Below are 17,313 nucleotides of genomic sequence, written 5' to 3'. Positions count from 1 at the left end.
CACATAACAGCAGGTCTCCTTTCACTCTTGCTGCTATGCTTCTGTCACAAATAACCCCTCTTCAGCTATGCCAGCTACCGCCACCAAGATCAATCATTTGATATACCATATATCATTAATTATGGCGCATTTACAACAGATAACGTACTAAAATTCAACCAACTTTAATATTTGGAAGGACACAAAGTCGCAAAATTTCGAAAGTCTAAAATCGGAGCCTGAGATGAGGCCCCTGAACGCAACAGACACAGAGCGCTCGGGTGTGACGTAGAGCGCAATCAGGGCTGCTGAGGCAGACTCGGAGCTGAACTCGCTCCACATTTTACGGAGGGCTGTCAGCGCTGCGCGGAGCTACTGAGCGAGTGTGTGTGTTTGAAGGGGAAAGCGCTTTTAATCCCCTGAACTTTCCGAGAATAAAAGAAGAAACCCCGGGGAGCGCACGGAGCGGACCGTGGCACATGGAAACGCTATGCAGCTGGAGAGACGGCGGTGGACTTTATCGTAGTTTCACTCAAGAGGAGGCTAAGTGAGGCGAGATAAACATGCTCACCCCGATGCTGGCCTCCTTGCTGCCGCTTTTCCTTCTCTTTAGGATTTCTTTCTGCCAATACTCAAGCGACCAGTGCAGCTGGAAGGGCAGGTGAGGTCTACAGACTTTTTTTTTCTTTTAACTGAATGTATTTTGAACGTCAAACTAAACTGCTAAATAAGAAAAAGCGAGGATGTGAGCAAACATGAAAGCTGCTGGTGGCGACCTGAAATGACTGTGACTGAAACTCAAGACGCCGCGGCGATGTGGGAAGCAGGCGGCAGGGTTAGACGATAAATTAAAACAAAGCTAGCCCCTATGTTGGCTGTAGGAAATAAAAGATTTGTGTAGTTTGTGATATAAGTTAAGAAACTACCGTAATTTTTTGTGTGTGAAAAATGTAGTAATGTCAGAGACACGTGTGTTTGGGGTTGTTTTGGACATATGAATGACACGATGGTTCAACCACAGATTTTAATAACATGATGGGAGTACTTTGGAGTATAAAAATAACATGTTTATGACATCCCACACACAAATCCCCTTTTTTATTTTATTTATTTATCTTTTTTACTTATGTTTTATTCCCCTCCTCAAAAAAAGTGTGTGTGTGGGACATATGCACACACTCATAGGCTCAAAATATTAAAGGTAGCCACACAGAGATGTATGATTGATAAACATCAGGAAATGAAGCGTGCACTGGAAAGTTTCACCTCCCATCAAACATCTGCTGAAATCTGTTTTGCAGTTCAGAGCTGCGCCTTAAATAAGTGTGGTTTTTGTTTTTTTGTTGTTGTTTTTTTCATCATCCTGCAGTCAGGAGGGGCTGCCCATACTTTTGAGCTTTCCACCAATAATCTGTTGTTCATTAGGCAGACTCTTGACTAATCTCCTTTAATTGCCTGCAGAAGTGATGAAGTTAGAAAGGACTTAATTAGAGGCATGCTGAGGAGAGCCTGGTTATGGGGCTGCAGAGGCATATGCTCAGCATGTGCCGTGGGTTCCTTTTGAGATCTATGGCAAATTTTGAATTTCAGCATCTCATTTTCAGGAAACTGGGCGTTTCTCCTCCGGAGTCAAACCGCTAGCTTGGCATGCGTATGCTGGTAAGACTGCTGATGGCTTCCTGCCTCAGGCTTTGCCACAGAATGACTGACAGAGCCGGAGTTTTCAAATCCCGACCAGGCATTAAGTTCTGGAGGGAGTCATTTGGTCATGCTGGCGCCAGAGGCCGAAGTGCTGCCCGGACAAGTCTCTTCCAGTCTCTTTGGTGGCTTGAAAGCAAGGGGAGGTTCGGTGCGTGACCTGCATTTGCACTTGCATGCTGCAGTCCCAGCTACTGTTGCTGCTGTTGTCTGCCCAGAAGCCCCTGTGTCCCTCCATTCATCCATTTCTGCCTCCAAACCCTTCCCAAAGGCAGCTTGCCAGTGGTGCGTTTTGCCAAAGCGCTGGGCGGAACAATGCGGTACGGGGAGTGTGTGTTGGGAGCTGAGGTCATTTTGGCTGCTCTGGCTCGTGACTGGTCATGCAGCCAGTCTTGCGCACGGCCTTAATAATGCTTCAGGAGGAATGTGGTTTAATGTCCTTTGGGTCTGCCAGAGGTCTTCAACTTGGTCAGTTAATTCAGGCTATAAATGCCCCCAAAATCATTTTTAGATTAGTGAATAAGTCTCTTTATTCTTTATTTGGGTAAAGGGGGGTTGAAAAAAATTAAAGCTTTCCAGAGAAATGCCACTTTTATTGCAGCTTGTTTGATATGTTGTGCCTTTTTTCCTTTCTTTATCCAGCGGCCTGACCCATGAAGGCCACACCAGGGATGTGGAGCAGGTGTACCTACGTTGCTCTCAAGGCTCTCTGGAGTGGCTTTATCCCACAGGGGCCATCATCGTCAACCTCCGACCCAACATGGTCTCTCCCGCCGCTGCTCGGCTCTCTGTCTGCATTAAACCCTCCGCCGAGTCCAGCGGCACCAACATCTACCTGGACCGCAACGGCAAGCTGAGGTTACTGCTGCCTGAGCAGGACCAGGCTCAGGGCAAGGTGCACTGCTTCGGCATTCAGGAAGGGGCGCTCTTTATTGAGGCTGTCCCCCACATGGACATCAGTCGGCGGATTACGGCGTTCCAGTACGAGCTGGTCAGCGACAGGCACAAGGCGGGTCCGCACTTGCTCGGTGGTAAGACGCATCTTTGACATCTTTAGTGATACCCCTGAAAACTGCTTCTTCTTTGATCTGTGTAGCTCCTATAAAGGCCTTAAAGGGCTTACTTTAGATTCCCTCTAGAACTGAGTTCCTTTGTGCTCTGTCCCTGTGGTGCGCACCGAGCACTAAATGCAGCCATCTACTGGTGGAAACCTTTATTAAGTTGGACTCTAATAGTAGGAAACTTAACATTTGCTTGAGCACACTGCAAATACTACAGCCAAGGACTTTTTTTTCTAGTAGCATTGTGTTTACATTAAGGATTTTTTTGGGGGGGAGGGTATTTTTCTTGTCAAACTCACATTTTCACTGTGAGGATTAAAAGGTCAAAATCGGCTTTTAAACTTTAGTTTTTCGGGATAAAACGTTCACCTCTCAGCTCATTTTACATACATTCTGACTTGATTTGACTTGAACGTCGCACTGTAAGCTTCTATTGTTTTCTTTTTTCTTCTTCTTCTTTTTTTGCCTGGCTTGTGTGTGGTGGGGCACAGTCAAACAGAGGGCCTCCAATGGAAAAACAGCCGTGTATTTTCACGCTGCGTACCTGCCAAACCTGCACATTTTCAAGCTGTGCAGCTATGTTTTTTTTTTTCCTTCTCTTCCACCTAAAGCAAAATATGAGTAGTATCAGGCCCACATCTGTTTTTACGGCTCTCTGGGTTCACATATTCACATCCTGCGTCATTATCTGGCACAGCAGACAGAAACAGACAGAGAGAGGGTTAAACGTAGAGTAGGAGTTGTTTTGACCACATTAGCTCGCTCGGCTCAGCTCTGTAGTATAATCTGCTGCTGTAATGTGGCCTGAGATAGCGCTGGGATGATTCACAAAGACATTGGTCTCGTGTCATCTGAAGCCTGGAGTCACAGATTGATTGCTGCTGCTCCTCCTCCTTCTTTTTCTTGTTTCTTCCTTTCCTCTTCTCTCTGACCTACTGTGCTGGGATTGAGTTGCTCACCATCAAATTGGAATGTATCTCCAACCAGATGTTGGGAGGAACTTCTAGGACCATATAGGCTTGTATTTCCCTTGCTGTCACTCCCTTAACCTCCCTTTCAGCTCGCTTGACTTATTCTCCCTTTTCCTGTCCTCAGTCTCACTATTTCCTACTTCTTAATTTTCTTTCTTGCCTATTTATCATTCTTGTATTTTTCCTTTTCGTTCCTCTCCCCTTCATATTACCCCCCCCCCCCCCTCCTAGTCGTTTGAAGTGGGTTTCGTCTCTGCTGAGCGGTATTAGCAAGTTGTGCTCCATTACAGTGGAATGCATCTGGTCCCAGATGTTTCAGGGACACTCTAATGTGCCCCTCCACTCCCTCCTTTACCACTCCTCCCATCCCTCATCCCTCTGTGCTCCTGTGAAGTGGTTCTGATCAGAGTGGCGCTGCATGTGCAGAGGGCCAGAAAGAGATGCTGACTCGGTTCTCAGCCCATTCCTGCGGTTCTATTTCATGTTTGACTTCCTTGGAGAAAAACATAAAAAAAAAAAAGAGGAAAAAAAACACTGCAGGGTTTAGGCCTCGGTGCTCTGCCTGATGCTATGGCAGTACGCAGGCTCACTTCAAAGTAAGTTTGCACTCTGCTCTGGGCGAGGTTGGCCTCTCTATAGTCTTGGCTCTCCAGCTGCTACTAAGCCATCCAAGCTTGTGGCTGTTTGACCCTTGAGCCCTCTTTAGTGATGTCGCAGTGCCTTGTGTTGCTACACTAGCTGACCTCAAAGATCCCTCACCTCTGTACACCCATCATCAGACAAGCCAGCTAAAAGCTAAAAATAAGGTTAAGCTGCGCTCCTAAATATGACCAAGGGTGAACATCACCGCTTTGGCAAGAAGTCTTATTAGATGTAATTGCACACACCAAATTAATATTTATGCTCAGTTTTATGACTGGTTGTGCAAATTAGGGTGCTTTCCAGTGCACCGGGCCCACCTGAGTTAACATTTTTTAAACATTCTTCTTATTTTGTGGTCAGACGACTGCTCCTTCCTCACCCTCAACCCACTGCTGACTAGACGGTCCTCTTTTTGCTCCCACTCCTCCTCCTAACCCCACCTGCTTCAGAGTACTACTAAGGAAAACCAAAGCAGGTCTAGGGGTTAATAAAGGCATTCTGGTTAGGCCAGCCACAGGACCACCTGAGTCAACTAATCACGGAGTTGACTGCTCTCATTAAGGGCCCTTTCTACTGCTATAAAACAGTCTGGAGGAGGGGGCAGGCTGAGTTGCTGCTATGCAGACCCCAATCAAAGGTGAAATGGTGCCTGGAGCAGACTTTTAAATAATTGATGTGGGCTATTGTATTTAATTCACTTTTTCTTTTTGGAAACTAAATTACCTGCACATTAATTGTCCTGTGCCTGTGTAATGCAAGATGTGCACGAAACAGGCAAAATCTATCCTCTGTTTGCTTCTTCTGAAGGCGGGCTTTCTTTGTAAGCCCCCCTTGATGTTATAGTTGCAGTCTAAGTAGGCCTGCTGGAGTGCTGTGAGAGCTCAGGTCAGATGTAACCTCTACTAGTTTTACTGTTCTTATACCCGTCATCTGGTCCTTGTTTGTCATGGGGTGTCAAGGGGTTCCTGTTTTGGCAAGGGAAGCTGACTGAACAGCTCCCAGGAGCATTAGACATGCGCACACACACACACACACACACACACACACACACACACACACTTAGCTTTTTGAGTTGTGCTTACTATCAGCAGCGTGCCTCTGTCTGGTATATAACTCTGAGCTCAGCTGAACCCTGGTCTCTCATTTCTAAATAAATATTCATTTGTCAGGATGGAAATGACTGTGACCCTAATTGTGTGTATGTGAGGAACACTTACTCAAACACGGCCACAGATGTGTGTTTACTGGAAATCTGTGGGCCTGTTAACATGATTTTTATCACGCCACATGCATTTTGTGCAGTTTTTTTTTTTTTTTTTTTTTTTTTTTGCACACCATTTTTCTCTGAACTCATCCACCCTCTTTCTTTATTTCCACATAGCGTCCTGTCAGCCCTGCAGTGACACTGAAGTGCTTCTAGCTGTCTGCACAAGTGACTTTGGTAAGTGCTGTTTTGAAGAATTATAGGCTTCCTGCTTCCTGCTGCTGCATGGTTGGCGTCGATGTCCAATACAAACACCACAGTTTGAAATATTGCTGTTACCAGTCTCTAAATCCCATCTTCCTGCTCGGTTTTTCCAGTGGCACGAGGCAGCATTAGGAAGGTGGATCAGGAGGAGCACTCATCTGTCACTGTGGAGATCAGTCGCCTTTACAGACAGAAAACCCAGGTCTTTGTATCTGGGGGTGTGAGGGTACGGAGCTGGACTGGCCGTATCAAAATGCCCCTTCAGTGTGGGGTGAGGTCCGGTGAGGGGGAGTTTCTGTTCACTGGGGCCGTGAGGTTTGGGGAAGCCTGGATGGGCTGCGCCCCACGCTACAAAGACTTCCTGCGGTTGTATCATGAAGCACAGCAGCAGGGCACCAACCCCTGTCACGTGGACACTAACTGAGCAGGTCATCTGCCCACATTTGGAGATGGAACAAGCCCTCAGTAACTGAGGAGACTGGCCCAGTGGCCCAGAGCCCCTCTCCTCTCCTGCTGCGCCGTGACTCTTTGGAGACAATGGCTGGAGCTGCTGGATGTTGCCAAGCAGCGTGCTAGCCGAACGCCGGTGATGCAACGTGGAATGTGTTCAGACCGCCTTTCTCACGCACGAGGAATCGCAAACTTTTAAATGTAGCAGACCCCATTTGGTTTTTATGTGTATAAAATGTGAATGAATATTGTACATTTTGAAGCTTTGTGTGCTTTGTTCAAAATCAAAACAAAAACAAAAAAAACTTGATGTACAGTTCTGAATTTATTTCCTATGACAGATGTATAAAATGAAAGACTCTTATTTTGTTTAAAAACTTATTGCAGTTTAAAACCTGAGTTATTTTTTTCAGGTTGTACAATTGTTAAAAAAAAGAAACCAAAAAGTTTTTTTTGTTTGTTTTTTTTGCCACTGAGAAGAATAAAAACTTTTATTCCCATGTGCATGCTTACATGTGTGATGTTTGCATACTCTTCATGTATACAGATGTGCAAAGCAGTGTGTGTATTAAAGTGGGTGTTGTGGCAGATTTTAGACAAAAGTATTAGTAATCGGAAGATAATTATTTAACTACTTTGTTGACTCATGATTTAACTTAAGCTTTTATTTCTAATTTTATATTTTAGATAAAACTATGGTGGCCTGGAGGTACAAAACACAAAGGAATGAAAAGCAAAGCAACATGTGAGAAAACAAAATAGTGAAGACTTTTTTTTTTTTATTTAAAGAAGTGTATCAATATCTAATCTTTAAAAAAAAGTTATAAACCAAATTATTATAAAATAATACTCATAATATTCAATCATTTTGGCCCTAATGAACCTAATTTAGGGACACAATAGTGCTCTAAGCCTAAATGCTGCAATTTTGAAGAAACATGGTTGGTCAAAGTAGGTCAAACAATATTCACAAAGATGTTAAGAGTTTCATTTTCACCTGATTCTCCATTGGAATGAAAACACAGTCATACGATGTGCATTAGCCTCTTCACCTCAGTCTTGAGCTGAGACTCTCTGCCAGGGGTACAGAGAGATTGATATCAGAGAGTTGGGGTGGATTCCTCTGCACTGGTTCCTGTGGTGATGGGGTGGCTGTGTGTCAAGGTCAATGTGAAAGGCCCCTTTGTTCCAGCGCAGCAGTCTAGTATGGGAGAGACGACTGAAGACAAACCTGAATACTACCCTGTGACAGGGCACGCAGCATAAAGTCGCGCTCTCCAACCACGCTAATTTTGAATGACGTGCACAACTCGGCTCAGGCTCCACATTTGAATGAAAGCCTTTCATTTTCATCACCTTTAAATAAAACATGAAGAATTGGAATATTGGAACTTGTAGCTGTGCAGCACCAGCTGATGCAGCCTGTGAGCCAAGCCTGTTGAGATGACATCCAGTTCATGGCCAAGGCTCCTTTTGTCTGACTTTTCACTTTAAACGGAAATGCACCTAGAATGTCTTTCAGTAAGGTGCCCCACACGGACAATAGCTTTTCCAGACAGCACTGCCCATTGAAATGAATGTCTGGATTCCAGCTAAAAAGCCAGAGGTCCTGGAATTGCTCACTGGGAAATGCAAACAGAGTTTCTATGGTAATGATTCCTTACTGTGAACATTTTTTTGCTCTGGCTTTAAGACCAGGAGTCATGGAGTTAGAGGAAGAGGAGGATAAGTGGGTATTGTTTGACTGCTGGGTCCTTCACTGGTTCTCAAAAGAACCCTCTCTCCTTTTTCCCGGGCCAAACGGCATTTTCATTTCAGGTAACAAACACAGAGTGTTCAGGTGTTTCCTGCGCACACTTATATCTCTACATGACTGCTGTGCTGTGTACCCTTTCATATAAATTTCATATAAGTATCTATACCAGGCAAGCTGTACACATCCTGTGTTTTATGAGGATATTTTCAGAGTTTGTATAATTTGGAATAGATTCTTTCTTTCTTTCTTTCTTTCTTTCTTTCTTTCTTTCTTTCTTTCTTTCTTTCTTTCTTTCTTTCTTTCTTTCTTTCTTTCTAATACACATTGTTTCTTATCCTTTAAAAGCTAAACAATTAATTAAAGGGGCAAAAATCACAGATTAACCAATATCAGGCCAGGGTGCAAAGTTCCACGGGATGGCTTAAATCAAAAAAGTGTTTGATTATACATTAGTGAAGCAGCTTTGCAAAAAAAGAAAAAAAAAGAAAAAGAAAAAAAGCTATCAACAATATAAATACAATTATGATGATCATCGTGTATATTTTCCAGTCAGTGTAGCCAGCTGGTGAGCAGTTCTTCAGAGGCTCTCGTGTCACGAGGGCGTGCTTTCAATTAATGCATTGCACACATGCAATCGGTTAAACCTTCATGGGCGAGGTCAGATTTTGTTGTATTACCAGTTGAGAAGGATCAGTCTCAACCAGACATAAATATGTGGAGCCATTGTGCTGTCTGCGTGATTCAGCCAGAAGTCACTGCATGGTCATCTTGTGGGTGGAATTTTTTTAAAAAGAAGGAAAAAAACTGCTGTTGAAACTACAGCCAGGGTGCAAAGTCAGAAGGAAGGGCAGTCAAGTTAAAGAGCAGGAGAACCCCTGCAGTAGGATGAGGCCGAGTTTCTGAGTTTCGTGTAGTGGTTAATATTTCGGTGCCTTTTTGGGAAGTGCTGGAATGTGGGGAATGTGTTGACTTCACACACACATGCATGCGCGGCAACCCCCAACACACCGCCGCCTTGATTAGCCGGAATCAATAGAGTCTCTGTGGTTTTTCTGTTTGCATGGATGTGTGTGTGTGTGTATGCTAGTGCGTTAGTGTGTATGCCTCCACTGTGCACGTGGCTCTAACCCCAGCACACATAAACACACCGCCCCAGTGGCCAGATAGCTGCCACCCACACTGAGCCACAACTTACTCTGCAGCTGCAGTCCCAACGCCTCCAAGCTGACACAAATCTGCCGTGACACTTCTGTAATGCAGTCACATGTACACGGTGAACATAGTTTATACGATTTTAAATCCATTTTAAATTTGCCCTTTTTCCTGTCTATTAGTCATGTGGAATATTATTATGCCTTTTATATTGTTTAGTGTTCATTTTATTTGATGAGGCAGAACTGACTTCAGTTTATGGATTGTAGATGTATGTTTATTATACAAAATTACAGCTCAACTCTGTGTTTTCTAAAATTATACATTTGTTTCGACCGCCTTGTTTTTTGACAGCTGGCCTTTGCTGGATGGGTTTTCCTTCTCTACTAACTACTTTAAAATGCTGCTCCATAGTAAATATGCTGCACTTATGCAGTGGTTTTCTATTTCATTCTTCCTACAAGGTTCATTCACCCTTTCACACACACATTTTTACATGAACTTTTTTTTCTGTGCCTAACCATTTTGCCTAACATTCACACACACACACTCACACTTAGATGGAAATGTCAGGGGCAGCTCGGTGTTTAGTATGTTGCCCAAGGATGCTTCAGCATGCAAACTAGAGACACCAGGGATAAAACCACCTTCTGGTTATTAGATGACCAGCCCTGCCTCCTGCCCCAGCTGCCCCAATTGTCAGTCACTTTTTATCTTCTTTGAAAATTTCTTCTTCTGTGATTATTTCAGTGGGATATATATCATGTTGGAAAATTTACCTTGTGCTGGTCATCAATCTCCTTTTCATCGTATCTTACAATATTTAATCTGTGCCCTGAGGTCTGTCCTTGTGGACACTGCACAAGTTGACCTCTGTTGTGCCTGAGAATTCATCTCTTCAGTGCAAGGTTACATAAATCAAGAAATGCGTGTGTGGCTGTTTTCAAGGATAGCTGATAGTTTGTGTTTTACATAGTTGTGTCTTACTGCTTCATTTGTGATGTCTCGCATCTTTGTGAAATCTCACAGTTCAGTTTCTGACTTGTTTAGACAGTTCCTTTATATGTGCCATAGAGGTAAAGCAGATCATCAACTAACCAGAGGTTGGTGGTTTGATCCCTGGCACTCCAGTCTGCATACCAAAGTATCCTTGGGCAATATACTAAAGTCTGAGTTGCCCCTTTTTCACTGACTCATTCACATAAGTGTGAATGTTAGATAGAAAGCACATAAATGTAGAAAAAAGTGATAGTATGAGTGGGTGAATGTTGTGTAAAGCACTTTTATGTAAGTGCTTTCATGTATTTAGTCTAAACTGCATTTGTACCCACTGTTCTTGCAGTGGTCACAGTGGCACAAAGGTTCTACTTTAGGGGTCCTTTTTGACAAACATACGGCCTGCGGTCCAGAACCTGCCCACCAAATGAACTAATCTGGCCCACTAATTTGAAAAATGTAGAAATTTCAAAGCACAAAGTTTATACTTTTAACCATATTTTCATTAAAGTCTTTGTATTGATAAAGAAAGAACATGTGGCCTGTCATATGACAAAGAAACAAAATAAAAACAGAATAAAAAAGTTATTTTGTAATTGTCAGTATTCAGTTTAAATTTATGATCTTTTTTCACTATTTACAATAGATTTTTATTTGTTACACAGTAAAACAAAATCTGTGAATCTACTGATAATTTATTTCGCTTTTTAGTAAATAAAGTCCATTTTTTCCCACAGTGTAAGCCCAGAGAGCCACACTGCAGTCTGCTACCGCAGCATTTCTTTATAATGTGGAAAAACTGAGACATATTGCTAAACACGTGCTTCATCTTTTTAAAAGATATCCCAGGGACTGTATGTGTAGTTAAACATATTTTACATGTTAGCACTTAAACTAAGGGAAGCAGGTTTTTTAATAGCTTGTTGGGCAATAGCCTTCCTGTTCCAGCGCACTTCAGATGAAACCGGGCTGTATGTGGCCCATTATAAACGAGTTCTCACTCCTGGTCTAACCTGTTTGCTTATATTGGTGAATAGAATAAATTGCTCAGTTTTGCTGCACTCTGCATTGTTGTGCATGATTGTAATCCCACTTCAAGACATACAGAGATGAAACCTTAGAAAAAGGGGTTCAACAAGCTGTTAAAGCCCCTCCCTACATGATTATTAATCCCCAGTGGGTCATGAGTTTCCCAGTCATAAAATTCCTTGCAGTCACCTCCCCCAACAAGGCCGCATGGCAGGATTAAAGACTAGGGTGTTGGGTGTCTATAGCAAAATGCAACTGCAGGGTCAGAGCATGGCCCTGCATGTCTCAGTATCAGGTATCAAAGAGGATTGGAAAATAACGTGTTCCAACGTACTAAATGTGTAGTATGCATTAAGCAAACCAGACGCTGTCTTCATCAGATGGTTTGGAGATCACCGTAGGTTAGTTTTGGCTGATGGTAGCCTGTCAAGACAAGGTTTCGCTCCATCTTCTAGTTGGCAGACAAGTTTTGGGATCACATCCAGACAAAAATACAGAGTAGCATTGGCCAAAGTCTGCTGATGAAAATAGAGTTCATGCATGTGATAGAAAAACGCCAGACTGCTATGTTTTATCATGTAGATGACTCCCTCTTGGCTGATGTCTGTATTATGACTAATTATTTCTGTTTGTGTGAATGGTGATTTAGTGCTGCAGTCTGCTCCTACAAGACAGCCTTTTGTCCTAAACCGTCCTCTTTCTCAATGAGTGACTGTGCGGCTGCTGTCAGCTCACATGGATCCCAGAGGCAGCGTCGAGGTGCCCCGTTCCCTCGGCAAACATGCCAGTGTCCTCCAGAGTGGGGGGTCCCGCTGCAAGGAACAACTCTCAGTTCCCCCCACAATGCTCGGCGGCCCAATAAGGGAACAGAATTTGGCTTGGAGGACGTCAAGCAAACATGCAGCAAATGGCACTTTTATTTGCTTGCCGTCACATCCCCTCCCCCAGCAACCTTCATTTACTGGGATCCACAGTGCCATTTCCAGCAGCCCCATGGCAACAGCAGGACTTGTCAACAGGGGTGCAACTTTCTCATGATGTCACTGTGCCGTGAATGATTTGCAGCCCCTAGAAAGTTGATGAAACTCACTGAACTGATATTTTCTTGCAAACACAAAACAACACAAGCTTTGGATTTATAGATATGAAGCTTCACTTTGAACTGGCTAGAAGGAGCATGTTTTGCATCAAGTTAATAAGAACATGGTCCTGCTTTCTTTCATTTAATGATGCGATACATTGTAACTGGAACATTATAGAAATATTCACAGATCTGAATGACAAAAGCCCATCCTGTCGCTACACCTACCCTGACTCAATCTTGCCTTTGAATGAGCGTGTTGTTGTGTGCTCTATACAACCTGTCATTCATCATCACTTGCTTCTTTTCTAATTGTGATAATGTGACCTGCTCAGGTCCCATTGCTCTCAGGCCTGTCAGATGCATCGGTCAGAGAGGAAGATCTCCTGTTTGCACAGCCCAGTGAGCACCAGTTGCTTTGCCCTGTTGGTTGACTCCTCCTTGGTAACTGGGCCAACCCACTTTGACCTATGACCAGGGCTGTGGCCTTTGGATAGGTGGAGAAAAAAAATGGTTCCTGCCTAAATTCAGCCATTAAATTCTGGAGTAGACGGGGCCATGCCCTCTAGCCTCCAAAGGAAACACACATTTTAGGGCATTGTGGCATGACAAAGATCATCAGCCCATGGCGGTGCAAGTGCAGAGCGTGATAAATTGCGTAATTGAACATGTGACATTTGATGGATGTCCAAATGAGGGCTATAATAGGTTGTGTGAAGGATAGGTAGGAAGTGAACGCTTAGATTTTCACACAGGAGCGGATGTGAGCTGTTTGCTCTGAGGACAGAATGATGGATCGATTCTGAATGGGGGACAACGGCACTAAAGAGGATCTAGGTGCATCCTCCCTGTGTTTAATATACAAACATTACTGTTTGTCCGGACAGCGAGACAGTTTCTGAAGCTAACACAATTCAAAGTAATATGTCAACAACACTGAACAAACCAAGAAATGAATGTGGCAAAAGGTAACAAATAAACATGTTTCCACCCTCATTGACTAATGCTCCATTGCCACTATTCGTGTCAAACAATCGCAATAACCATGCCAGAGTCCTTGGATCCAAGGTTTCTACAATACTGTGCAAAATTGCGTAGCCACCCCTTCTTTTCTTTTTTCTTTTCAAGGAGCCACATTTTATTGTAATATTTTAAAGTGTTCTTGAGTTATAACAGTTCAGTTATTACATTCAGTAATGTATATACCTTTACATATTGTACATATATTTATTACTTTTTAGATTAGCCATTTTTATATTTTGCTTGTTTTACGTTATTGTATTTTGCACAACTCTGTTGCTTGTGAAGCTCGCACACAAGAATTTCACTCACATGTACTGTACCAGTGTATCTGCGCATGTGATGTGACAATAAAAGTGATTTGATTTGATTTGATTCTTCAGGCTTGTATTTTTTCGTTGGTGATTAAATCCTTTTTCACTCATTTTCAAGCCAGTCCTTGTACCTGACTATTTGAAGCCACTTAAAGTTGCTCTATGAAGTGTTTAAGAATAACAAGGCACCACACTCAAAAGTCCAACCAGTGTTGTGTCTACATATAAAAGGCAACTTAGGAAAATTGCATTTTAAATGACTTTGTTGCTAACAGCCTGTTGCAAAACAATAAATTCTTCCCTAATTTTCAAACTTAATCTACAACTAATGATCGTTTTTGTTTGGTTGGTTGGTTTTTTGCATTTTTGCCCCCCCAAAAAGTGATTCCCAAACAGCTACACTAAAAAAATTGAAGAAACTGTAAAAGTGGCAGGCCTAAAAACTATCTGTAGTCGATGAACTATATCTGAAAATGATTTTCTTAAGAAATAGGAAAAAAACTGAAGCATCAGATTCACAGTGACTTCATTTTTCAGACTGAGAAATTACAAGAAAGCAAATAAAAAAGGTCAAACCCAATATTAACTTTTAAGCTTGTTAGAATTGTACAAGAATTGTCTTTTTGATTTGTAGAATTGATATGATTGCCCTATGTGCTTTATTTTGACCTGTTTACACGTTTCAATACATGGCTGCTCGTATTTTCACATTTACAATATAAAGAATGGAGGGGTGACTTAAGACTTGTGAACAGCACTCTGGATGTTTAAGATATTTTCTTTCACACCAAGATTATGCCCCCCAATTCATCTTGGCTCAGTTTTTTAATACACATTGTTGTTGAAACATCTTATACTCTGTATTCCAGGTTACATGCCACAGGAGAGCAGAGGGATTTCATTAAAATCATTACTGGCTGTAAAACAGTGTGCCGAGTCCTGAGCCGTGGCAACAGTTAATAAGCAGACAAGTGTTGGCAACAGCTGAATGGTCAGCTGGGAAAAGAATGGCTGAGGCAAGGGAAAGTATAACTACAGGGGGTCATGCATTCACACTTGCATATGTGTGTAGCTGTTTCGCATAGTAGCTTAGCACAGGTGACTCCCACTGACCATTAATCACAGTCGGGGAACCTGTTGTGTTGCACAGCAGAACAGAAAAATAAGAACACAGAGTTACAGACCGAGAGGGGATAAAACACATATGTTTGTGGTCTCATTTATCAAGAGAAAAAAAAAGCCTGTTTTTAGTTTTCCCCCTGCTTTGTTTTTGCCAACAATTTATCCCCACTGACTTTTTTTCAGACTGTTTCACTTTCCTTCTCTTTTTCAGTCTCACTCTTTGGTATATACTCCAGAAAGCTGTGTTGAGGCCGTATGCAAAGGTGGCAGCACCGTCACGTCGAGTTTGCCCAGTCGCAGACTGAAGAGACGAGCGCTCTGTGGTGTGACATGCTGTGTAGATTTTGGGAGGATTATCACCGCTCCACTGTGGAATGTCTTACTGGGAGAAATCAGAGTGGACTGATGAGGCCACGGGAGCACACTCTGCTAAAAATGTGAAGCTGGCTGAAGATTTCCATTTCTAGTTTTTGTCTGTAACTACAGCAAGGCCGAAATGTTAATCTTACTCTTCATTGTATCTTTAAATTGAATTGTTTTAACATATTTGTTCAATATTCAGGAGAAGACAGACCGCGGTTTCCATATATTAGAAGTTTGGTTTGATTCCCAGCTCCTCAAGTCAACATGTCAGGGTGATTGTGGCCCTGAGAGCTTTGAGTGGTCGAGCTAGACTAGAAGCATAAATGCAGTCTGCTTACCATTTTGTGTTGCTTTCTGTTTAGAATTAAAATCCTCATGAATCTCCTTTTATTGTGCAATCTATCTGCATGCAGTTTTGCGAGTCTTATATTACTGTTTGGCATTACTCTTTAAGTCAATTAAAAGAATTGCTGATGCTCACCGTACTGTAAAGGATCACACTCTTTAGGGACTCATACTACATGTTACCTCTTATACAAGTAGTTGCAAATTTTAAAATCACTTGTATGCAGATGGCATCCAGCTGTTCTGCTCTTTCCCACCTAACCAGATTTCTAAACTTGCAGATCTAAAGACATATTAGACTGCCATCAAGTGTTGGTTAAAAGCTCATTTTCCACAGTTACATTTCTGACTAAACAGTAGCTCAGATATTTAATCCCAAAGATCAAACAGTACCTCGGATCTGCGAGATCTTCTGTAGATTCAAATCTTGTGTAACACTGGGGACTATCTTGGACAGTTACCTGCCTTTAAGGCTTTTATGTCAGGAAGCTGACTTGATCTTCTCATCTCAGGGACACTGCTGAGATAAGATGAAATGTTTCCAAGGTGGAATTGGAGAAATTGTTCATGCTCTTATCTTTTCCCGCTGAAATATTTGCAACTGTCTACTTAAATGTCTTGAAAAATCATCTGTAAATCAGGTTCAGTCTGTCTAAAATACAGCTAGGGATTTCATATCTCTCATATTTTAGAGTATCTTCACTCTGCCTCCTCTTAGCTTTGAGAGTTCTTGTTTTAACTCTCAAAGCTTTGAAAGACCCCACACACCCTCTCCGAACTTTTACTGACCTACTCTTCCAAGTTGTTTGTTACGTCTTTGAAGCGTAGGTTACTGCTGGTGCCTCGTACTCATTTTACACTCAAGGCATTCTTTTTTGTCATTTGGGTAGTTTCATGTGTGTTCTTTAATATATATGTTTTATTGTTTTCCTTTTGTGTATTCTTTTAGGTGTCAAGCACCTTGTGACTTTCTCTGTAAAAGGTAGGGTGACCAACTGTCCTCTTTTCCCCGGACATGTCCACTTCTCACGTTCTGTCCGGGGCGTCCTGGAGGATTTTCGAGATTGATGAAAATGTCCGGGTTTTTCTATAAGCCTACAGAGGAACCATATGTGTGATGTCCTCCCCGAGCTGATGCTTTGTGAGCGCTTGTTCTGCGCTCACAGACCGGACAGACAGCGCGCAGCAGCGCGCCTGATGATGTTTAAAAGACGTCAAAGCACAAGTGGAGCTTTTCAGATAAACTGCAGAATAAATTTCCCTCGTACGGTCCCGGTAATTTTTCTTATAAAGATGAGGCCTTATTTCTGTACCATTATTTAATTCCAGAGGTTTTTGAGTTATTTTTTTTGCCCTTGTTGACTTGTAAAAGCCTATATGACATTTTTGTTTCATCATTCATTAACCGCACAGAGAAGGCATCGTTTAAATATGTTAAAATTTTCTTTAAGCAAACAGTATTATTAAAGTTCTTCATGAATGGGCCAAGTGTCCTATTTTTTGGAAATCAAAATATGGTCACCCTAGTAAAAGGTGCTTTATAAATGTACTAGAATTACTTGTAGAGGTTTGCCAAAAGTTGGTCATGGTTGAGAAAATGTTCTCATTTCATAGTAAGATAAGCTTAAACAGGCAAAAACACTGGTACAGCAATGTTTTTACTCTATGTTTCATGGCTGAACACAGTAGGCTTGACTCGCTTCATTATGCTTTTTCAGCCCAATCTCGCCCCCTGCAGATTCCTCTTAATGCAGCAGATTTCTGTCCTTAGAGAACGACGGTGTCGAGGTTAGGGTACATTCCCGTACTTATCGCCATTAAGCCTGCAGTGATGGGCCGAGTTACATACAGCATTAAGCCACAAAC

General features: G+C 42.4%; 1 protein-coding gene across 1 annotated transcript; it reads left to right on the top strand.

The window, feature by feature from the left end:
• The first annotated feature begins 304 nt into the window (after positions 1 to 304).
• Positions 305 to 6,761, top strand: metrnla (meteorin like, glial cell differentiation regulator a). Its single transcript, XM_063471970.1, has 4 exons — positions 305 to 640; positions 2,320 to 2,708; positions 5,733 to 5,792; positions 5,933 to 6,761. Exons 1-4 carry the CDS (start codon positions 543 to 545, stop codon positions 6,241 to 6,243), a joined length of 858 nt encoding a protein of 285 aa, XP_063328040.1. The 5' UTR covers positions 305 to 542; the 3' UTR covers positions 6,244 to 6,761.
• The last annotated feature ends 10,552 nt before the right edge of the window (positions 6,762 to 17,313 follow it).

The sequence above is a fragment of the Pelmatolapia mariae genome, linkage group LG4 (assembly GCF_036321145.2).
Source record: "Pelmatolapia mariae isolate MD_Pm_ZW linkage group LG4, Pm_UMD_F_2, whole genome shotgun sequence".
NCBI lineage: Eukaryota > Metazoa > Chordata > Actinopteri > Cichliformes > Cichlidae > Pelmatolapia > Pelmatolapia mariae.
Note: the sequence above shows the minus strand (reverse complement) of the source record. Positions and strands in the feature narration are given on the sequence as shown.